General features: G+C 63.3%; 1 protein-coding gene across 1 annotated transcript in view; it reads right to left on the minus strand.

Moving 5' to 3' along the window:
- The window catches only part of LOC148592526 (SH3 and multiple ankyrin repeat domains protein 1-like), a gene marked incomplete at its 3' end in the record, with an annotated part of 54,124 nt that overhangs the window by 21,997 nt on the left and 7,671 nt on the right, over window positions 1-24,456 (minus strand). The window contains exons 5-12 of the mRNA XM_088534569.1: window positions 22,495-22,652; window positions 19,308-19,475; window positions 15,014-15,130; window positions 13,704-13,781; window positions 12,079-12,145; window positions 10,728-10,986; window positions 7,486-7,652; window positions 1,054-1,167 (exon numbers count right to left, since the gene is read on the minus strand). Coding sequence (XP_088390695.1) covers window positions 1,054-1,167; window positions 7,486-7,652; window positions 10,728-10,986; window positions 12,079-12,145; window positions 13,704-13,781; window positions 15,014-15,130; window positions 19,308-19,475; window positions 22,495-22,652 — 1,128 coding nt within the window. The remainder of the gene's footprint in view (window positions 1-1,053; window positions 1,168-7,485; window positions 7,653-10,727; window positions 10,987-12,078; window positions 12,146-13,703; window positions 13,782-15,013; window positions 15,131-19,307; window positions 19,476-22,494; window positions 22,653-24,456) is intronic.

Raw genomic sequence — 24,456 nt, forward strand, 5'->3', positions numbered from 1 at the left:
GGGATATTGGGGAGGCCAGAAATGCCCCAAAATGGGGATGGGGGGACCAGAAACCCCGATCTCCGGTTTGGGGTTCCCGGGGTGGGTCCCAGGGGGTGTCTCCGGTTTTGGGGTCCCGGGGGGGTCCCAGGGGGGGTCCCAGGGGGTGTCTCCAGTTTGGGGGTCCCGGGCAGGTCCCAGGGGGTGTCTCCAGTTTTGGGGTCCCACGGGGGTCCCATGGGGGTCCCGGGGGGGTTGTCTCCAGGTTTGGGGTCCCATGGGGGGTCCCGAGGGGGGTGTCCCCGGTTTTGAGGTCCCAGGGGGGATCCCAGGGGGTGTCTCTGGTTTTGGGGGTCCCAGGTGGATCCCAGGGCTTATCTCCGGTTTTGGGGGTCCCATGGGGGTCCCGGGGGGGTGTCTCCAGTTTTGGGGTCCCACGGGGGGTCCCACGGGGGGTCCTGGGGGGTGTCTCTGGTTTTGGGGTCCCATTGGGGTCCTGGGGGGTCCCACGGGGTGTCTCCAGCTTTGGGGTCCCGGGGGGGTCCCGGGGGAGTCCCAGGGGGGTGTCTCTGGTTTGGGGGTCCCAGGGGGATCCCAGGGGGTGTCTCCGGTTTTGGGGTCCCGGGGGGGGTCCTGGGGGGGATCCCGGGGGGTTGTCTCCGGTTTTGGGGTCCCGGGGGGTTCCCAGGGGGTGTCTCCAGTTTTGGGGTCCCATGGGGGTCCCGGGGGGATCCCAGGGGGTGTCTCCGGTTCTGGGGGTCCCGGGGGGGTCCCGGGGGGTGTCTCCAGTTTTGGGGTCCCGGGGGGGGGCGGGGGAATCCCAGGGGGTGTCTCCCCCGGGGGGGGTGTCTCCCGTTTGGGGGTCCCATGGGGGTCCCGGGGGGGGTCCCAGGGGGTGTCTCCAGTTTTGGGGTCCCAGAGGGGGTCCCACGGGGGGCCCCAGGGGTTGTCTCCAGTTTTGGGGTCCCACGGGGGGTCCCAGGGGGTGTCTCCGGTTTTGGGGTCCCAGAGGGGTTCCTGGGGGGGATCCCAGGGGGTGTCCCCGGTTTTGGGGTCCCCCGGGGGTCCCCGTACCCGTTTTGCCCTCGGGGGTCCGGGCCGGCACCTCCTCGACGCACTCGGACGGGAACCAGCCGACCCGGCCCTTGGCCTGGCCCTCCCAGAAGCCGCCCTCGCCCACGCTGAGAACTGCCCAAAACGGCCCGTTTGGCCCCAAAATCCGCGCCCCGAAACCGCCAAGGACCCCCGGAAACCCCGAGGACCCCCCAAAACTCCCCCAAAAACCCAGAACCCCAAAAAAAACCCAAAACCCCCCAAAATCCCCCAAAACTCCCCCAAAAAACCCAGAGCCCCAAAGACCCCCAAAGTTCCCAAAACCCCAAAGTGCCCCCCAAAGTGCCCCCAAAACCCCAAAGACCCCCCAAAACCACCAAGAACCTCCGAAAACCCCAAAGAACCCCCAAAACCACCAAGAACCCCCCAAAACCCCAAAGACCCCCAAAATTCACCCAAAAAACCCAGAGCCCCAAAGACCCCCCAAAACCGCAAAGAACCCCCGGAAACCCCAAAGACCCCCCAAAACTCCCCCCCAAAAAACAGAACCCCAAAGAGCCCCCAAATCACAAAGAACCCCCAAAAACCCCAAGGACCCCCCAAAACTCCCCCCCAAAAAACAGAACCCCAAAGACCCCCCAAATCACAAAGAACCCCCGAAAATCCCAAGGACCCCCCAAAGCTCCCCCCAAAAACCCAGAGCCCCAAAGACCCCCCAAAACCGCAAAGAACCCCCGAAAACCCCAAGGACCCCCCAAAAATCCCCCCCCAAAAATAGAACCCCAAAGACCCCCCAAAGTCCCCCAAAACCCCAAAATGCCACCAAAGTGCCCCCAAAACCCCAAAGACCCCCCAAAACCACCAAGAACCCCCCAAAACCCCAAAGAACCCCCCAAACTACCAAGAACCCCCCAAAACCCCAAAGACCCCCAAAATTCACCCAAAAAACCCAGAGTCCCAAAGACGCCCCCAAAACCGCAAAGAACCCCAGAAACCCCAAGGACCCCCCAAAACTCCCCCAAAAACCCAGAACCCCAAAGACCCCCAAAGTTCCCCCAAAACCTTAAAGTGCCCCCCAAATCCCCCCAAAAGTCCCTCCCAAACCACCCTGACACCCCCAAAAACCCCAAGCCAGAAAACCAGGTGCCCAAGACACCCAAATCCAACGATCCCAAGAATTTGGGGTACCCCAAATCCCTCCAATCCATGGACCCAACTACCCAAGACACCCAACCTGATGATCCCAAGAATCTTGAACACCCCAAATCCCTCCAGTCCATGGACCCAAGACACCCAACCCAATGATCCCAAGAATCTTGGACACCCCAAAACCCTCCAATCCATGGACCCAACTACCCAGGACACCCAACCCAATGATCCCACCCAACAGCTTCCCAACCATGGACCCAAGTGTCCCATCACCCAATATCATCATCCCAATTACCCAAGACACCCAAGCCAATGACCCCAAGAATCTTGGACACCCCAAATCCCTCCCAACCATGGACCCAACTACCCAAGACACCCAACCCAATGATCCCAATGATCCCAATGATCCCAATGATCCCAACCCAATGATCCCAAGAACCTCGGGCACCCCAAATCCCTCCCAACCATGGACCCAACTACCCAAGACACCCAACTCAATGATCCCAATGATCCCAATGATCCCAATGATCCCAACCCAATGATCCCAAGAATCTTGGACACCCCAAAACCCTCCAATCCATGGACCCAACTACCCAGGACACCCAACCCAATGATCCCACCCAACAGCTTCCCAACCATGGACCCAAGTGTCCCATCACCCAACATCATCATCCCAGTTACCCAAGACCCCCAACCCAACGATCCCAAGAACCTTGGACACCCAACAGCCTCCCAACCATGGACCCAACTACCCAAGACACCCAACCCAATGATCCCAAAAATCTTGAACACCCCAAATCAATCAGATCCATGAATCCAAGTGCCCCATCGGCCACTACCATCATCCCAACTACCCAAGACACCCAACCCAATGATCCCAAGAACCTTTGACACCCAACAGCCTCCAACCACGGACCCAACTACCCAAGACACCCAACCCAATGATCCCAATGATCCCAATGATCCCAACCCAATGATCCCAAGAATCTTGGACCCCCCAAATCAATCTGATCCATGGACCCAACTACCCAAGACACCCAACCCAACGATCCCAAGAATCTTGGACACCCCAAATCCCTCCAGTCCATGGACCCAACTACCCAAGACACCCAACCCAATGATCCCAAGAATCTTGGAAACCCAACAGCCTCCCAACCATGGACCCAACTACCCAAGACCCCCAATCCAATGATCCCAATAAACCCAATGATCCCAACCCAAGGATCCCAAGAATCTTGGACACCCCAAATCCCTCTGATCAATGGACCCAACTACCCAGGACACCCAACCCAATGATCCCACCCAACAGCTTCCCAACCATGGACCCAAGTGTCCCATCACCCAACATCATCATCCCAGTTACCCAAGACCCCCAACCCAACGATCCCAAGAACCTTGGACACCCAACAGCCTCCCAACCATGGACCCAACTACCCAAGACCCCCAATCCAATGATCCCAATGAACCCAATGATCCCAACCCAAGGATCCCAAGAATCTTGGACACCCCAAATCCCTCCAGTCCATGGACCCAACTACCCAAGACACCCAACCCAATGATCCCAAGAATCTTGGACACCCCAAATCCCTCCAATCCATGGACCCAACTACCCAAGACCCCCAATCCAATGATCCCAGGACCTCGGACACCCAATCCCAGGCACCCGGGGGTCCCCACGCCGCGGGCCCCGGCGTCCGGGCCGCCCACCTTTGATCTTCCCAAGAATCTTGGACACCCCAAATCCCTCCAGTCCATGGACCCAAGTGCCCCCATCACCCAACATCATCATCCCAACTACCCAAGACACCCAACCCAATGATCCCAAGAACCTCGGGCACCCCAAATCCCTCCAATCCATGGACCCAACTACCCAAAACACCCAACCCAATGATCTCAAGAACCTCGGGCACCCAACAGCCTCCCAACCATGGACCCAACTACCCAAGACACCCAACCTGATGACCCCAAGAATCTTGAACACCCCAAATCCCTCCGATCCATGGACCCAACTACCCAAGACACCCAACCCAATGATCCCAATGATCCCAATGATCCCAACCCGAAGATCCCAAGAATCTTGGACACCCCAAATCAATCTGATCCATGGACCCAACTACCCAAGACACCCAACCCAATGATCCCAACAGCCCAACAGCCTCCCAACCATGGACCCAAGTGTCCCATCACCCAACATCATCATCCCACCTACCCAAGACACCCAACCCAACGATCCCAAAAATCTTGGACACCCCAAAACCCTCCAATCCATGGACCCAACTACCCAAGACCCCCAACCCAATGATCCCACTCAACAGCTTCCCAACCATGGACCCAAGTGCGCCCATCACCCAACATCATCATCCCAGTTACCCAAGACACCCAACCCGATGATCCCAAGAACCTTGGACACCCAACAGCCTCCCAACCATGGACCCAAGTGCCCAGGACACCCAACCTGATGATCCCAAGAATCTTGGACACCCCAAATCCCTCCGATCCATGGACCCAACTACCCAAGACACCCAACCCAATGATCCCAATGATCCCAATGATCCCAACCCAATGATCCCAAGAACCTTGGACACCCCAAATCCCTCCCAACCATGGACCCAACTACCCAAGACACCCAACCCAATGATCCCAATGATCCCAATGATCCCAATGATCCCAACCCAATGATCCCAAGAATCTTGGACACCCCAAATCCCTCCAATCCATGGACCCAACTACCCAAGACGCCCAACCCAATGATCCCACCCAACAGCTTCCCAACCATGGACCCGAGTGCCCCCATCACCCACCACCATCATCCCAGTTACCCAGGACACCCAACCTGATGATCCCAGGAATCTTGGACACCCCAAATCCCTCCGATCCATGGACCCAACTACCCAAGACACCCAACCCAATGATCCCAAGAACCTCGGGCACCCAACAGCCTCCCAACCATGGACCCAAGTGTCCCATCACCTACCACCATTATCCCAACTACCCAAGACACCCAACCTGATGTTCCCAAGAACCTCGGGCACCCCAAATCCCTCCGATCCATGGACCCAAGGGTCCCATCACCCACTACTATCATCCCACCTACCCAGGACACCCAACCCAATGATCCCAAGAACCTTTGACACCCAACAGCCTCCAACCACGGACCCAACTACCCAAGACACCCAACCCAATGATCCCAATGATCCCAATGATCCCAACCCAATGATCCCAAGAACCTTGGACACCCCAAATCAATCTGATCCATGGACCCAACTACCCAAGACACCCAACCCAACGATCCCAAGAATCTTGGACACCCCAAATCCCTCCAGTCCATGGACCCAACTACCCAAGACACCCAACCCAATGATCCCAAGAATCTTGGAAACCCAACAGCCTCCCAACCATGGACCCAACTACCCAAGACCCCCAATCCAATGATCCCAAGAATCTTGGACACCCCAAATCCCTCCAGTCCATGGACCCAACTACCCAAGACACCCAACCCAATGATCCCAAGAATCTTGGAAACCCAACAGCCTCCCAACCATGGACCCAACTACCCAAGACCACCAATCCAATGATCCCAATGATCCCAATGATCCCAACCCAATGATCCCAAGAACCTTGGACACCCCAAATCCCTCCCAACCATGGACCCAACTACCCAAGACACCCAACTCAATGATCCCAATGATCCCAATGATCCCAATGATCCCAACCCAATGATCCCAAGAATCTTGGACACCCCAAAAGCCTCCAATCCATGGACCCAACTACCCAGGACACCCAACCCAATGATCCCACCCAACAGCTTCCCAACCATGGACCCAAGTGTCCCATCACCCAACATCATCATCCCAGTTACCCAAGACCCCCAATCCAATGATCCCAGGACCTCGGGCACCCAATCCCAGGCACCCGGGGGTCCCCACGGCGCGGGCCCCGGCGTCCGGGCCGCCCACCCTTGATCTTCCCAAGAATCTTGAACACCCCAAATCCCTCCAATCCATGGACCCAACTACCCAAGACACCCAACCTGATGTTCCCAAGAATCTTGGACACCCCAAATCCCTCCGATCCATGGACCCAACTACCCAGGACACCCAACCCAATGATCCCAATGATCCCAATGATGCCAACCCAATGATCCCAAGAATCTTGGATACCCCAAATCCCTCTGATCAATGGACCCAGCTACCCAAGACACCCAACCCGATGATCCCAAGAACCATCACCCACCACCATCATCCCACCTACCCAAGACCCCCAACCCAATGATCCCAACGATCCCAATGATCCCAACCCAATGATCCCAAGAACCTCGGGCACCCAACAGCCTCCCAACCATGGACCCAAGTGCCCAGGACACCCAACCTGATGACCCCAAGAATCTTGGACACCCCAAATCCCTCCAATCCATGGACCCAAGTGCCCCCATCACCCAACATCATCATCCCACCTACCCAAGACACCCAACCCAACGATCCAAAGAACCTTGGGCACCCAACAGCCTCCCAACCATGGACCCAACTACCCAAGACCCCCAACCCGATGATCCCAATGAACCCAATGATCCCAACCCAAGGATCCCAAGAATCTTGGACACCCCAAATCCCTCTGATCAATGGACCCAACTACCCAAGACACTCAACCCAATGATCCCAAGAATCTTGGAAACCCAACAGCCTCCCAACCATGGACCCAACTACCCAAGACCCCCAACCCGATGATCCCAATGAACCCAATGATCCCAACCCAAGGATCCCAAGAATCTTGGACACCCCAAATCCCTCTGATCAATGGACCCAACTACCCAAGACACCCAACCCAATGATCCCAAGAACCTTGAACACCCAACAGCCTCCCAACCATGGACCCAACCACCCAGCACACCCAATCCAACGATCCCAAGAATCTTGGACACCCCAAATCCCTCTGATCAATGGACCCAACTACCCAAGACACCCAACCCAATGATCCCAAGAACCTTGGACACCCAACAGCCTCCCAACCATGGACCCAACCACCCAGCACACCCAATCCAACGATCCCAAGAATCTTGGACATCCCAAATCCCTCCAATCCATGGACCCAACTACCCAAGACACCCAACCCAATGATCCCAAAAATCTTGAACACCCCAAATCAATCAGATCCATGAATCCAAGTGCCCCATCGGCCACTACCATCATCCCACCTACCCAAGACACCCAACCCAACGATCCCAAGAACCTCGGACACCAAATCCCAGGCACCCAGGGGCCCCCCCGGCCCATGTCCGACGCGGGCCCCGGCGTCCGGGCCGCCCACCCTTGATCTTCTCGCCCTTGCTGAGCGTGAGCTCCCCGTCGCCCTGCGCCTGGTAGGGCTTCACGGCCAGGAAGGTGCGACCGGGCACGGCCGAGTAGAGCTTCCGCTTGACCCCCCGGCTGCCCAGGGTGCCGCCGGGAGCCGCGTCCCGCGGGAAGCCGCTGGAGCTGGGAGGGACGACGGGAAGGGGACGGATACGGGGCGGCCGGAGCGGGGCCCGGGTGTCCGGGGGGGATCCAGGGATTCTGGAGGGGTCCCAGGGATTCCGGAGGGGGCCCAGGCGTCCGGGGTGGCCGTTCCCACCCGGAGGGGGGCCCAGGTGTCCAGGGGGACCCAAGGATTCCGGAGGGGGGCCCAGGCGTCCGGGAGGGATCCAGGGATTCCGGAGGGGGGCCCAGGGATTCCGGAGGGGGCCCAGGCGTCCGGGAGGGATCCAGGGATTCCGGAGGGGGCCCAAGGATTCTGGAGGGGGGCCCAGGCGTCCGGGGGGTCCCAGGGATCCGGGAGAGACCCAGGGATTCCAGAGGGGGATCCAGGGAATATGGAGGGGGTCCCAGGGAACCCGGAGGGGGGCCCAGGCGTCCGGGGGGGATCCAGGGATTCCGGAGGGGGGCCCAGGGATTCCGGAGGGGGCCCAGGCGTCCGGGGTGGCCGTTCCCGCCCGGAGGGGGGCCCAGGCGTCCGAGAGGGGGCCCAGGTGTCCAGGGGGTCCCAGGGATTCCGGAGGGGGGCCCAGGAATTCGGGAGAGACCCAGGGATTCTGGAGCGGGGCCCAGGCGTCCGGGGGGTCCCAGGGAGCCCAGGGGGGCCCAGGAATCCGGGGAGAGACCCAGGGATTCCAGAGGGGGATCCAGGGAATATGGAGGGGGTCCCAGGGAACCCGGAGGGGACTCAGGTGTCCAGGGGGTCCCAGGGATTCTGGAGGGGGCCCAGGCGTCCGGGGTGGCCGTTCCCACCCGGAGGGGGGCCCAGGCGTCCGAGAGGGGGCCCAGGTGTCCAGGGGGTCCCAGGGATTCCGGAGGGGGGCCCAGGAATTCGGGAGAGACCCAGGGATTCCGGAGCGGGGCCCAGGCGTCCGGGAGGGGGGCCCAGGCGTCCGGGGGGGTCCCAGGGAGCCCAGGGGGGCCCAGGAATCCGGGGAGGGACCCAGGGATTCCAGAGGGGGATCCAGGGAATATGGAGGGGGTCCCAGGGAACCCGGAGGGGACTCAGGTGTCCAGGGGGTCCCAGGGATTCTGGAGGGGGCCCAGGCGTCCGGGAGGGGGGCCCAGGAATCCGGGAGAGACCCAGGGATTCCAGAGGGGGATCCAGGGAATATGGAGGGGGTCCCAGGGAACCCGGAGGGGACTCAGGTGTCCAGGGGGTCCCAGGGATTCCGGAGCGGGGCCCAGGCGTCCGGGGGTGTCCCAGGGATTCCAGGGGGGGTCGCAAGGATTCCAGGGGGTTCCAAGGGATCCCGGAGGGGGCCCCGGCGTCCGAGGGGTCCAGGGATTCTGGGGGGGGGGGGGGGTCCCAGGGATTCCGGAGGGGGTCCAGGGATCCTGGGGGTGTCCCAGGGATTCTGGGGGGGGGTCCCAGGGATTCCGGGAGGGTCCCGGAGATTCTGGGGGATCCCAGGGATTCTGGGGGCGTCCCAGGGATTCCAGGGGGATCCCAAGGATCCGGGGGCTGGGGGGGGTCCCAGGGATTCCAGAGGGGTCCCAGGGATTCCGGGGCGATCCCAAGGATTCCAGAGGGGATCCCAAGGATTCCAGGGGGGTCCCAGGGATTCCGGAGGGGGCCCCAGTGTCTGGGGGGGGGTCCCAAGGATTCCAGAGGGGTCCCAGGGATTCCAGGGGGGTCCCAGGAATTCCAGAGGGGATCCCAAGGATCCGGGGGGGGGTCCCAGGGATTCCGGAGGGGACCCAGGAATTCCGGGGGGGATCCCAAGGATTCCAGAGGGGTCCCAGCAATCCCAGGGGGTTCCCAAGGATTCCAGGGGGATCCCAAGGATCCGGGGGGGGGTCCCAGGGATTCCAGAGGGGACACAGGGATTCCGGGGGGGTCCCAAGGATTCCGGGGTGATCCCAAGGATTCCAGGGGGTCCCAGGGATTCCGGAGGGGGCCCCGGTGTCTGGGGGGGTCCCAGGGATTCTGGAGGGGCCCAGGCGTCCGGGAGGGGTCCCAGGCATTCCGGGGGGGTCCCAAGGATTTCAGGGGGATCCCAAGGATTCCAGAGGGGGTCCCAAGGATTCCGGGGGGTCCCAGGGATTCCAGGGGGGTCCCAAGGATTTGGGGGGGGGTCCCAAGGATTCCAGAGGAGGTCCCAAGGATTCCAGGGGGATCCCAAGGATCCGGGGGGGGGGGGTCCCAAGGATTCCAGGGGGATCCCAGAGATTCCGGGGGCTCCCAGGGATTCCAGGAGGGTCCCAAGGATTCCAGAGGGGACCCAGGGATTCCAGGAGGGTCCCAAGGATTCCAGGGCGATCCCAAGGATTCCAGAGGGGACCCAGGGATTCCGGGGCGATCCCAAGGATTCCAGGGCGATCCCAAGGATTCCAGAGGGGATCCCAAGGATTCCAGAGGGGACCCAGGGATTCCGGGGCGATCCCAAGGATTCCAGGGCGATCCCAAGGATTCCAGAGGGGATCCCAAGGATTCCAGAGGGGATCCCAGCGATCCCGGGGGGTCCCAGGGATCCCGGGGGGTTCCCAAGGATTCCAGGGGGATCCCAAGGATTCCAGAGGGGTCCCAGCGATCCCGGGGGGTTCCCAAGGATTCCAGGGCGATCCCAAGGATTCCAGAGGGGTCCCAAGGATTCCGGGGCGATCCCAAGGATTCCAGGGCTATCCCAAGGATTTCAGGGGGATCCCAAGGATCCGGGGGGGGGGGGGTCCCAAGGATTCCAGAGGGGATCCCAGCGATCCCAGGGGGTCCCAGGGATTCCAGGGGGGTCCCAAGGATTTGGGGGGGGGGATCCCAAGGATTCCAGAGGGGACCCAGGGATTCCGGGGCGATCCCAAGGATTCCAGAGGGGATCCCAAGGATTCCAGAGGGGACCCTGGGATTCCGGGGCGATCCCAAGGACTCCAGAGGGGATCCCAAGGATTTCAGGGGGATCCCAAGGATTCCAGAGGGGATCCCAGCCATCCCGGGGGGTCCCAGGGATTCCAGAGGGGATCCCAACGATTTCAGGGGGATCCCAAGGATTCCAAAGGGGATCCCAGCCATCCCGGGGGGTTTTTTCCCAGCGTTCCCGGTACCTGGGGCGCCCGCGGGGCTGGCGGCTCCGGGCGTCCTCCGGGTGCCGGGGCCGGGACGGGGAGCGGGCGCGGGCGCCGCGGGGGCTGCTGGCGCTGCGCAGGGCGCCGGGGGGCGGCCCCCGGGGCGGCGCCGTGGGGCCGGCTATGGGGCCGGGCGGCCCCGCGTCGCTGTGGGCCCGGAGCAGCCCCCGCGGCAGCGGCAGCCCCCGCGGCCCCTCGCGGCGCCGCCCGCAGAACTGGGGGCTCTCCTGGAACGGCACTGGGGGGCCGTCAGCTATGGGGCGGCTATGGGGCGGCTATGGGGCAGGTGTGGGGCGGCTATGGGGCGGCTATGGGGCAGCTGTGGGGCACCTATGGGGTAGCTATGGGGCGGCTATGGGGTGGCTGTGGGGTGGCTATGGGGCAGGTGTGGGGCGACTATGGGGCAGCTGTGGGGCAGCTATGGGGCGGCTATGGGGTGGCTATGGGGCGGCTATGGGGTGGCTGTGGGGTGGCTATGGGGCAGGTGTGGGGCGACTATGGGGCAGCTGTGGGGCAGCTATGGGGCGGCTGCGGGGCAGCTATAGGGCACCTATGGGGCAGCTATGGGGCGGCTGTGGGGCAGGCTATGGGGTGGCTATGGGGCACCTATGGGGTAGCTATGGGGCGGCTATGGGGCGGCTATGGGGCAGGTGTGGGGCAGCTGTGGGGCACCTATGGGGCAGCTATGGGGTGGCTGTGGGGCGGCTGTGGGGCAGCTATGGGACTGGAGGGGCAATCAGAGCATCTGGGGGCACCTATGGGGCTGGAGGGGCAATTGGAGCACCCTGGGGCAGCTGTGGGGCAGCTATGGGGCTGGAAGGGCAATTGGAGCAGCCAGGGGCACCTATGGGGCACCTATAGTGCACCTGTGGGGCAGCTATGGGGCACCTATGGGGCTGGAGGGGAAATCGGAGCAGCCAGGGGCACCTATGGGGCAGCCATGGGGCTGGGGGATCATCAAGGGGAACCTATGGGGCTGAGGGCTCTGCAGGGTGGTCCCCCATGTCCCCCATGTCCCCATGTCCCCAATGTCCCCATGTCCCCCCATGTCCCCCATGTCCCCATGTCCCCAATGTCCCCATGTCCCCCCATGTCCCCAATGTCCCCCCATGTCCCCCGTGTCCCCATGTCCCCAATGTCCCCATATCCCCCCATGTCCCCGTGTCCCCCCATGTCCCCCGTGTCCCCATGTCCCCAATGTCCCCATGTCCCCCCATGTCCCCATATCCCCCCATGTCCCCCGTGTCCCCCCATGTGTCCCCATGTCCCCATGTCCCCAATGTCCCCAATGTCCCCCCATGTCCCCCCGTGTCCCCCGTCCCCGACTCACCCACGTCCGAGTCCCGGTGGTTCTTGATGAGCTCCCCCAGTTCAAAGTTCCCCGCAATGACGGCGACCTGGGGACACAGGGGACATGGGGACATGGGGACACAGGGACACAGGGGACATGGGGACATGGGGGGACATGGGGGGACATGGGGACACGGGGACATGGGGACATGGGGATATGGGGACACGGGGGGACATGGGGGAACATGGGGACATGGGGGGACATGGGGACATGGGGACATGGAGGGACATGGGGGGACATGGGGGACATGGGGACACAGGGACATGGAGGGACATGGGGGATATGGGGGACATGGGGACATGGGGGACATGGGGACATGGGGACACAGGGACATGGGGACATGGGGGGACATGGGGGGACATGGGGGACATGGGGACACGGGGGGACATGAGGACACAGGGGACATGGGGGACATAGAGGGACATGGGGGACATGGGGACACGGGGGGACATGGGGGACATGGAGGGACATGGGGACACAGGGGACATGGGGACATGGGGACACGGGGGACATGGGGACACGGGGGGACATGGGGGGACATGGGGGACATGGGGGGACACGGGGACATGGAGGGACATGGAGGGACATGGGGACACAGGGGACATGGGGACATAGGAACACGGGGGACATGGGGACACAGGGACATGGGGACACAGGGACATGGGGACATGGGGGGACATGGGGACATGGGGGACATGGGGAACATGGGGGGACATGGGGACATAGGGACACGGTGGGCCACGTGTCCCCATCCCTCCACGTGTCCCCATGGCCCCGGTGTCCCCAGCTGCCACCCCCAAAGCTTCCCAAGCCACCCAAACTGTCCCCATCAGCAAGTCCCCTGGTGGCACCTTTGGGGACCCTTGGGGACACTTGGGGACCCTTGGGGACACCGTGGGGACCCTTGGGAACCCTTGGGGACAGCTGGGGACATTTGGGGACCCTTGGAGATACCTGGGGACACTCGGAGACCCTTGGGGACACCTGGGGACACCTGGGGACCCTTGGGGACACTTGGGGACACTCGGGGACCCTTGGGGACACTAGGGGACCTTTGGGGACACCTGGGGACCCTTGGGGACCCTTGGGGACACCTGGGGACACGTGGGGACCCTTGGGGACACCGTGGGGACCCTCGGGGACCCTTGGGGACACCTGAGGACACTTGGGGACACTTGGAGACCTTTGGGGACACTTGGGGACCCTTGGGGACACCTGGGGATACTCGGGGACCCTTGGGGACACTTGGAGACCCTTGGGGACACTTGGGGACCTTTGGGGGCACCTGGGGACACCTGGGAACACCTGGGGACATTTGGAGACCCTCGGGCACCCTTGGGGACACTTGGGGACCTTTGGGGACACCTGGGGACATTTGGGGACCCTTGGAGACCCTTGGGGACATTTGGGGACACTCGGGGACCCTCGGGGACACCTGGGGACCTTGGGGACACTTGGGGACCTTTGGGGACTCTGGGGACCTTTGGGGACCCTCGGGGACACTGTGGGGGCACTTGGGGACACCTTGGGGACCCTTGGGGACATCGTGGGGACCCTCGGGGACACTTGGGGACCCTTGGGGACACCTGGGGACAGGGCCACACCTGGAAGGGCGTCTGCCCGCTGTTGTTCTTCACCTCCTTGTTGGCCCCGCGGTAGAGCAGGATCCGGGCGCAGCTCTCCTGGGGACAGCGCTGTCACCAAACGTGTCCCCAAACGTGTCCCCACAGCCCCCCGTGTCCCCCCATGTCCCTCCATGTCCCCCATTGTCCCTCCATGTCCCCTATTGTCCCCCCATGTCCCCCATTGTCCTCCCATGTCCCTCCATGTCCCCCTATGTTCCCATGTATCCCCATTTGCCTCCATATCCTCCCATGTCCCCCCATGTCCCCATGTCACCTTGTTGTCCCCATGTCCCCCTGTTGTCCCCATGTCCCCATGTCACCCTGTTGTCCCCATGTCACCTTGTTGTACAGCGCGCAGATGTGCAGGGCCGTGTCCCCATGTCCCCCATGTGTCCCCATGTCCCCCATGTCCCCATGTCCCCCTGTTGTCCCCATGTCCCCATGTCACCTTGTTGTCCCTATGTCACCTTGTTGTCCCCATGTCCCCATGTCACCTTGTTGTACAATGCGCAGATGTGCAGCGCGGTGTTTCCCGACGCTCCCCATGTCCCCATGTCCCCCATGTCCCCATGTCCCCCTGTTGTCCCCCATGTCCCCATGTCCCCCTGTTGTCCCCATGTCCCCATGTCCCCCTGCTGTCCCCATGTCCCCATGTCACCCTGTTGTCCCCATGTCCCCCTGTTGTCCCCATGTCCCCATGTCCCCCTGTTGTCCCCATGTCACCTTGTTGTACAACGCGCAGATGTGCAGCGCGGTGTTTCCCGACGCTCCCCATGTCCCCATGTCCCCCTGCTGTCCCCATGTCCCCATGTCCCCATGTCCCCCTGCTGTCCCCATGTCCCCATGTCACCTTGTTGTCCCCATGTCCCCATGTCCCCCTGTTGTCCCCATGTCACCTTGTTGTACAACGCGCAGATGTGCAGCGCGGTGTTTCCCGACGCTCCCCATGTCCCCATGTCCCCCTGCTGTCCCCATGTCCCCATGTCCCCATGTCCCCCTGCTGTCCCCATGTCCCCATGTCACCCTGTTGTCCCCATGTCCCCATGTCACCTTGTTGTACAATGTCACCTTGTTGTACAATGCGCAGATGTGCAGCGCGGTGTTTCCTGACGCTCCCCATGTCCCCATGTCCCCCTGCTGTCCCCATGTCCCCATGTCACCTTGTTGTACAATGTCACCTTGTTGTACAATGCGCAGATGTGCAGCGCGGTGTTTCCCGACGCTCCCCATGTCCCCATGTCACCTTGTTGTCCCCATGTCCCCATGTCACCTTGTTGTCCCCATGTCACCTTGTTGTACAATGCGCAGATGTGCAGCGCGGTGTTTCCCGACGCGTTCTGCGCCGCCGGTTGTGCCCCGTAGAACAGCAGATGCTCCAGGTGTTGCGAGTGGCCGTGCTGGCAGGCCTGGCACCGCGGGGACATTGTCACCGACGGTGACACCGCCACCCATGGGTCACCATGCACTGCCACCACCCCGTGGGGACATTGTCACCGACATGGTGACACTGCCACCCATTGGTCACCATGCACTGCCACCACCCCGTGGGGACACCGCCAGGTCACCCTGTACTGTCACCACCCCATGGGGACACTGTCACCAACGTGGTGACACTGCCACCCACAGGTCACCATGCACTGTCACCACCCATGGGGACATTGACACCGACGTGGTGACACTGCCACCCACAGGTCACCATGCACTGCCACCACCCCGTGGGGACACTGACACTGTCACCGGTGTGGGGACACTGCCACCCACAGGTCACCATGCACTGCCACCACCCATGGGGACATTGTCACCAACGTGGTGACACTGCCACCCACGGGGTCACCATGCATTGTCACCACCCCATGGGGACATTGTCACCGACGTGGTGACACTGCCACCCATGGGTCACCTTGCACTGTCACCACCCCATGGGGACACTGTCACCGGTGTGGGGACACTGCCACCCACGGGTCACCATGCATTGTCACCAACCCGTGGGGACATTGTCACCGACGTGGTGACACTGCCACCCACAGGTCACCTTGCACTGCCACCACCCATGGGGACACTGACACTGTCACCAGTATGGGGACACTGCCACCCACGGGTCACCTTGCACTGTCACCACCCTGTGGGGACATTGTCACCAACGGTGACACTGCCACTCACGAGTCACCCTGCACTGTCACCACCCCATGGGGACATTGTCACCGACGTGGGGACACCACTACCCACGGGTCACCATGCATTGTCACCAACCCGTGGGGACATTGTCACCGACGTAGTGACACCGCCACCCATGGGTCACCTTGCACTGTCACCACCCCGTGGGGACACTGACACTGTCACCGGTGTGGGGACACTGCCACCCACGGGTCACCCTGCACTGTCACCACCCCATGGGGACGTTGTCACCGACGTAGTGACACTGCCACCCACGGGTCACCCTGCACTGCCACCACCCCGTGGGGACACTGACACTGTCACTAGTGTGGGGACACTGCCACCCACGGGTCACCATGCACTGCCACCACCGTATGGGGACATTGTCACCGACGTGGGGACACCACTACCCACAGGTCACCATGCATTGTCACCAACCCGTGGGGACATTGTCACCGAGGTGGGGACACTGCCACCCGCGGGGTCACCCTGTACTGTCACCATCCCATGGGGACACTGACACTGTCACCGACATGTGGACACTGCCACCGACATGTGGACACTGCCACCCACGGGTCACCCTGCACTGTCACTACCGTGTGGGGACATTGTCACCGACATGGTGACACTGCCACCCACGGGTCACCTTGCACTGTCACCACCCATGGGGACACTGACACTGTCACCGGTGTGGGGACACTGCCACCCACGGGTCACCATGCAGTGTCACCACCCATGGGGACGTTGTCACCGACATGGGGACACTGCCACCCACAGGTCACCATGCACTGCCACCACCCATGGGGACACTGACACTGTCACCGACGTGGGGACACTGCCACCCACGGGTCACCATGCAGTGTCACCAACCCGTGGGGACACTGTCACCGGTGTGGGGACACTGCCACCCACGGGATCACCCTTCACTGCCACCACCCATGGGGACATTGTCACCACCACCACCAGGTCGCCATGTCCCACCCCCACGGGTGCTGCTGAGGCCCCCGTGCCCACCCGTGGGTGCCCCCCAGCGCAAGTGGGTGCCCTGTGCACACCCGTGGGTGCCCCACGCCCACCCGTGGGTGCAGCTGGGTGCCCTGTGCACACCCGTGGGTGCCCCGCGCCCACCCGTGGGTGCCCCACGCCCACCCGTGGGTGCAAGTGGGTGCCCCGTGCCCACCCGTGGGTGCCCCCCAGTGCAAGTGGGTGCCCTGTGCACACCCGTGGGTGGCCCCCTGCTGCAAGTGGGTGCCCTGTGCATGCTCATGGGTGCCCCACGCCCACCCGTGGGTGCCCTGTGCATGCTCGTGGGTGCAAACGAGTGCCCCGTGCACACTCGTGGGTGCCCCGCGCCCACCCGCGGGTGCAAGTGGGTGCCCTGTGCACACCCGTGGGTGCCCCCCGGTGCAAGCGGGTGCCCCATGCATGCTCATGGGTGCAGATGGGCGCCCCGTGCCCACTCGTGGGTGCCCCCCGTGGGTGCCCCGCGCTCACCCGTGGGTGCCCTGCGTACACCCGTGGGTGCCCCCCACTGCAAGCAGGTTCCCCGTGCATGCTCATGGGTGCAGATGGGTGCCCCGTGCACACTCATGGGTGCCCCGTGCCCACCCGTGGGTGCCCTGTGCATGCTCGTGGGTGCCCCGCAGTGCAAGTGGGTGCCCCGCGCCCACCCGTGGGTGCCCTGTGCACACCCGTGGGTGCCCTGTGCACACCCGTGGGTGCCCTTTGCACACCCGTGGGTGCCCTGTGCATGCTCATGGGTGCAAGCGGTTGCCCTGTGCACACTCATGGGTGCCCCGCGCCCACCCGTGGGTGCCCTTTGCACACCCGTGGGTGCCCCCCAGTACAAGTGGGCGCCCTGTGCACACTCGTGGGTGCCCTGCGCCCACCCGTGGGTGCCCCGTGCATGCTCGTGGGTGCAAACGGGTGCCCTGTGCACACTCGTGGGTGCCTCCCGCCCCCCGTGGGTGCCCCCGGCTCCCCCCGTGGGTGCCCCCCGCCCCTCCGTGGGTGCCCTTTGCACACCCGTGGGTGCCCCGCGCCCACCCGTGGGTGCCCTGTGCATGCTCATGGGTGCAAACGGGTGCCCTGTGCACACTCACGCGTGCTCCGCGCCCACCCGTGGGTGCCCTTTGCACACCCGTGGGTGCCCCCCGCTGCAAGCGGGTGCCCTGTGCACACCCGTGGGTGCCCTGCGCCCACCCGTGGGTGCCCTTTGCACACCCGTGGGTGCCCTGTGCACACCCGTGGGTGCCCTGTGCATGCTCGTGGGTGCAAACGGGTGCCCTGTGCACACTCATGGGTGCCTCCTGCCCCCCGTGGGTGCCCCCCGCCCCCCCGTGGGTGCCCTTTGCACACCCGTGGGTGCCCTGCGCCCACCCGTGGGTGCCCTGTGCATGCTCGTGGGTGCAAGCGGGTGCCCTGTGCACACTCGTGGGTGCCTCCCGCCCCCCGTGGGTGCCCTTTGCACACCCGTGGGTGCCCTGTGCACACCCGTGGGTGCCCTGTGCATGCTCGTGGGTGCAAACAGGTGCCCTGTGCACACTCGTGGGTGCCTCCCACCCCCCCATGGGTGCCCTCCACGCCCCCCGTGGGTGCCCCCCGCCCCCCCGTGGGTGCCCTTTGCACACCCGTGGGTGCCCCCCGCTGCAAGCGGGCGCCCTGCGCCCACCCGTGGGTGCCCCGTGCATGCTCGTGGGTGCAAACGGGTGCCCTGTGCACACTCGTGGGTGCCTCCCGCCACCCGTGGGTGCCCCGCGCCCACCCGTGGGTGTCCTGTGCATGCTCATGGGTACCCTGTGCCCACCCCGTGCACACTCATGGGTGCCCTTTGCACACCCGTGGGTGCCCTGTGCATGCTCGTGGGTGCAAACGGGTGCCCTGTGCACACTCATGGGTGCCCCCCAGTACAAGTGGGTGCCCTGTGCACACTCGTGGGTGCCCCGTGCCCACCCGTGGGTGCCCTGTGCATGCTCGTGGGTGCAGATGGGTGCCCCGTGCACACTCATGGGTGCCCTACGCCCACCCGTGGGTGCCCCATGCATGCTCGTGGGTGCAAACGGGTGCCCTGTGCACACTCGTGGGTGCCTCCTGCCCCCCGTGGGTGCCCCCGGCGCCCCCCGTGGGTGCCCCCTGCCCCTCCGTGGGTGCCCTTTGCACACCCGTGGGTGCCCCCTGCTGCAAGCGGGCACCCTGTGCACACTCGTGGGTGCCCCATGCCCACCCATGGGTGCCCTGTGCATGCTCATGGGTGCAGATGGGTGCCCCGTGCACACTCGTGGGTGCCTCCCGCCCCCCGTGGGTGCCCTGTGCATGCTCGTGGGTGCAAACGGGTGCCCTGTGCACACTCGTGGGCGCCCCCCGCCCCCCCGTGGGTGCCTCCCACGCCCCCCCCGCCCCCCCCCCGTGGGCCCCCCCACTCGTGCCCACCTGGTGGATCTCCTGCCAGCCGTTCTCGTCCACGGTGCCCACGTGCGCGCGGTTGTAGAGCAGCAGCTCGCAGCACCGCGGGTCGCCCCCCACCATGGCCGTGTGGTACAGGGGGGTCAGGCCCCGGCGGTCCTTGTAATTGGGGGAGCCCCCCAGGTCCAGCAGCGCCTGGGGGGGGCGGGGAGGGGTGAGGGACCCCCCCTCTGCACCCCGGAATGCAGCCGCGGCGCGGGGAGGGGGTGCAATGTGCATGCGGTGCAATGGTGCATGCGGTGCAATGGTGCATGCGGGTGCATGCGGTGCAATGGTGCATGCGGTGCAATGGTGCGTGCATGTGCATGTGAGTGCATGCGGTGCAATGGTGCATGCGGTGCAATGGTGCATGCATTGCAATGGTGCATGTGGTGCAATGGTGCATGCTGTGCAATGGTGCGTGCGGGTGCATGCGCTGCAAGGTGCATGCGTTGCAATGGTGCATGCGAGTGCATGCAAGGGCATGCGCTGCAATGGTGCATGCGCTGCAATGGTGCATGCTGGTGCATGCGGTGCAATGGTGCGTGCATGTGCATGTGAGTGCATGCGGTGCATGCGTTTCAATGGTGCGTGCGGGTGCATGCGCTGCAAGGTGCATGCGTTGCAATGGTGCATGCAAGTGCATGCAAGGGCATGCGGTGCAATGGTGCATGCGCTGCAATGGTGCATGCGTTGCAAGGTGCAAGCGGGTGCATGCGTTGCAATGGTGCATGCATTGCAATGGTGCATGCGTTGCAGGGTGCATGCGTTGCAGGGTGCATGTGTTAAAACGGTGCGAGCACTGCAATGTGCATGCGGGTGCATGCGGTGTGGTGGTGCATGCGTTGCAATGGTCCATGCGGGTGCATGCGTTGAAATGTTGCATGCAGGTGCATTCGGTGCATTGGTGCATGCGGTGCAAGTGCTGCAATGGTGCATGCAGGTGCATGCGGGTGCATGCGTTGCAATGGTGCATGTGAGCGCGTGCAGTGCAATGGTGCATGCCATGCAATGGTGCACGTGTTAAAATGGTGCATGCACTGCAATGTGCATGCGGGTGCATGCGTTGCAATGGTGCATGTGTTGTAATGGTGCATGTGTTGTGGTGGTGCATGCAGTGCAATGCTGCATGTGTTGCGATGGTGCAGGCGTTGCAATGGTGCATGCGCTGCCATGTGCATGCGAGTAAATGCAAGGGCATACATTGCAATGGTGCATGCGGAGCTCCTCGTGCACGCCGCGCGGTGCAGCGCCATCGCCCCGTGCCCTGTTCACACCCATGCACACTCACGCACACTCTTGCACACCCTTGCACACCCTTGCACACTCACCAACAGCGCCCCGTATCTCCTCGTGCACACCGCGCGGTGCAGCGCCGTCGCCCCGTGCACATTCATGGACACCCTTGCACACTCTTGCACACTCTTGCACACTCACACACACCCTTGCACACTCTTGCACACCCTTGCACACTCACCAGCAGTGCCCCGTATCGTCTCGTGCACACCGCGCGGTGCAGCGCCGTCGCCCCGTGCACATTCATGGACACTCTAACGCACTCTTGCACACTCACACACACTCATGCACACCCTTGCACACTCTTGCACACCCTTGCACACTCACCATCAGTGCCCCGTATCTCCTCGTGCACACCGCGCGGTGCAGCGCCGTCGCCCCGTGCACATTCATGGACACTCTAACGCACTCTTGCACACTCACACACACTCATGCACACCCTTGCACACTCTTGCACACTCTTGCACACTCACCAGCAGTGCCCCGTATCTCCTCGTGCACACCGCGCGGTGCAGCGCCGTCGCCCCGTGCACACTCTTGCACACTCTTGCACACTCTTGCACACCCTTGCACACTCACCAGCAGTGCCCCGTATCGTCTCGTGCACACCGCGCGGTGCAGCGCCGTCGCCCCGTGCACACTCTTGCACACTCTTGCACACCCTTGCACACTCTTGCACACCCTTGCACACTCACCAGCAGTGCCCCGTATCTCCTCGTGCACACCGCGCGGTGCAGCGCCGTCGCCCCATGCACACTCTTGCACACTCACACACACTCTTGCACACTCACACACACTCTTGCACACTCTTGCACACCCATACTCACCAACAGTGCCCCGTATCTCCTCGTGCACACCGCGCGGTGCAGCGTCGTGGCCCCGTGCACACTCATGCACACTCACACACACTCATGCACACTCTTGCACACTCTTGCACACTCTTACGCACTCTTGCACACTCTTGCACACCCTTGCACACTCACCAACACTGCCCCGTATCTCCTCGTGCACACCGCGCGGTGCAGCACCGTCGCCCCGTGCACACCCTTGCACACTCTTGCACACCCTTGCACACCCTTGCACACTCACCAGCAGTGCCCCGTATCTCCTCGTGCACACCGCGCGGTGCAGCGCCGTCGCCCTGGGCACACTCACACACACTCTTGCACACTCTTGCACACCCTTGCACACTCATGCACACTCTTGCACGCCCATATTCACCAACAGTGCCCCGTATCGTCTCGTGCACACCGCGCGGTGCAGCGCCGTCGCCCCGTGCACACTCTTGCACACCCATGCACATTCATGCACACACTCTTGCACACTCTTGCACACTCTTGCACACCCTTGCACACTCACCAGCAGTGCCCCGTATCGTCTCGTGCACACCGCGCGGTGCAGCGCCGTCGCCCCGTGCACACTCACACACACTCACACACACTCTTGCACACTCACACACACTCTTGCACACCCTTGCACACTCACCAACAGCGCCCCGTATCTCCTCGTGCACACCGCGCGGTGCAGCGCCGTGGCCCCGTGCACACTCACACACACTCATGCACACTCACACACACTCTTGCACACTCTTGCACACCCTTGCACACTCACCAACAGCGCCCCGTATCTCCTCGTGCACACCGCGCGGTGCAGCGCCGTCGCCCCGTGCACATTCATGGACACCCTTGCACACTCTTGCACACTCACACACACTCACACACACTCTTGCACACCCTTGCACACCCATACTCACCAACAGTGCCCCGTATCTCCTCGTGCACACCGCGCGGTGCAGCGCCGTCGCCCCGTGCACATTCATGGACGCTCTAACGCACTCTTGCACACTCACACACACCCTTGCACACTCTTGCACACTCACCAACAGTGCCCCGTATCGTCTCGTGCACACCGCGCGGTGCAGCGCCGTCGCCCCGTCCCGCGCCCTGAAGTCCAGGTGGGCTCCCCCCAGGCACAGCAGCCGGATGATCTCCACCTCGCCGGGGCCGTCCCGCTGCGCCGCCAGCGTCAGCGGCGTCTCTGCGCGCGGGGACATCGCGGCGTGAGGGGACATTGGGACACTTGGGGACATCGGGGCCAAAGGGGACATTGGGGCGAGAGGGGACATCGGGGCATGTGGGGACGTCAGGGCGCTTGGGGACATCGGGGCCAAAGGGGACATCAGGGCGCATGGGGACATCAGGGCGCATGGGGACATCGCGGCGCATGGGGACATCGGGGCGTGTGGGGACATCGGGGCGTGTGGGGACATCGGGGCGCTTGGGGACATTGGGGCCAAAGGGGACATCAGGGCGCATGGGGACATCAGGGCACATGGGGACATTGGGGCACGTGGGGACCTCAGGGCGAGAGGGGACATCAGGGCACATGGGGACATCAGGGAGCACAGGGACATTGGGGCGTGAGGGGACATTGGGACACTTGGGGACATCGGGGACAAAGGGGACATTGGGGCGAGAGGGGACATCGCGGCGCATGGGGACATCGGGGCGTGAGGGGACATCGGGGCGCACGGGGACATTGGGGCATGTGGGGACATCAGGGTGTGCGGGGACGTCAGGGCACGAGGGGACATTGGGGCATGAGGGGACATCAGGGCACGTGGGGACATCAGGGCACTTGGGGACATCGGGGCCAAAGGGGACATTGGGGCACGCGGGGAAATCAGGGCACATGGGGACATCGGGGCATGTGGGGACATTGGGGTGTGTGGGGACATTGGGGCACGAGGGGACATTGGGGTGCGTGGGGACAACAGGGCACGTGGGGACATTGGGGTGTGAGGGGACATTGGGGCACATGGGGACGTCAGGGCACTAGGGGACGTCGGGGTACACGGGGACATCGGGGACCACAAAGACCTCTGGGCATGCGTGTCCCCAAGGGTCAGCAGGGTGTCCCCAAGGGTAGGCAGGGTGTCCCCAAGGGTTGGCAGGATGTCCCCAGGGGCCATCAGGACGTCCCCAAGGACCATCAGGACGTCCCCAAGGGTCAGCAGGACGTCCCCAAGGGCCATCAGGACATCCCCAGGGCACAAAGGGATGTCCCCAGGTGCCATCAGGACGTCCCCAAGGGCCATGAGGACGTCCCCAAGGGTCATTGGGATGTCCCCAAGGGTCATTGGGACATCCCCCAAGGGTCATCAGGATGTCCCCAAGGGCCATGAGGACGTCCCCAAGGGCCATCAGGACATCCCCAAGGGCCATCGGGACGTCCCCGCGGGCCATGAGGACGTCCCTGCAGGTCATTGGGATGTCCCCAAGGGTCACAAGGATGTCCCCAAGGGCCATCAGGACATCCCCAGGTGTGCGGGGATGTCCCCAAGGGTCAATGGGACGTCCCCAAGGGCCATGAGGATGTCCCCAAAGGCCATGAGGACGTCCCTGCGGGTCAATGGGACGTCCCTGCGGGCCATGAGAACGTCCCCAAGGGTTGAGGGGAGGACCCCAAGGGTCAATGGAACGTCCCCAACGGCCATCAGGATGTCCCCAAGGGTCACTGGGATGTCCCCACGGGCCATGAGGACGTCCCTGCGGGTCATTGGGATGTCCCCAAGGGTCACAGGGATGTCCCCAAGGGCCATCAGGACATCCCCAGGTGTGCGGGGATGTCCCCAAGGGTCAATGGGACGTCCCCAAGGGCCATGAGGATGTCCCCAAAGGCCATGAGGACGTCCCTGCGGGTCAATGGGACGTCCCCAAGGGCCATGAGAACGTCCCCAAGGGTTGAGGGGAGGACCCCAAGGGTCAATGGGACGTCCCCAACAGCCATCAGGATGTCCCCAAGGGTCACTGGGATGTCCCCGCGGGCCATGAGGACGTCC

Source organism: Tinamus guttatus, unplaced genomic scaffold (assembly GCF_059628265.1).
Source record: "Tinamus guttatus ecotype Peru unplaced genomic scaffold, ASM5962826v1 Tinamus_guttatus_pri_ptg000568l, whole genome shotgun sequence".
In the NCBI taxonomy this organism is placed as follows: Eukaryota; Metazoa; Chordata; class Aves; order Tinamiformes; family Tinamidae; genus Tinamus; species Tinamus guttatus.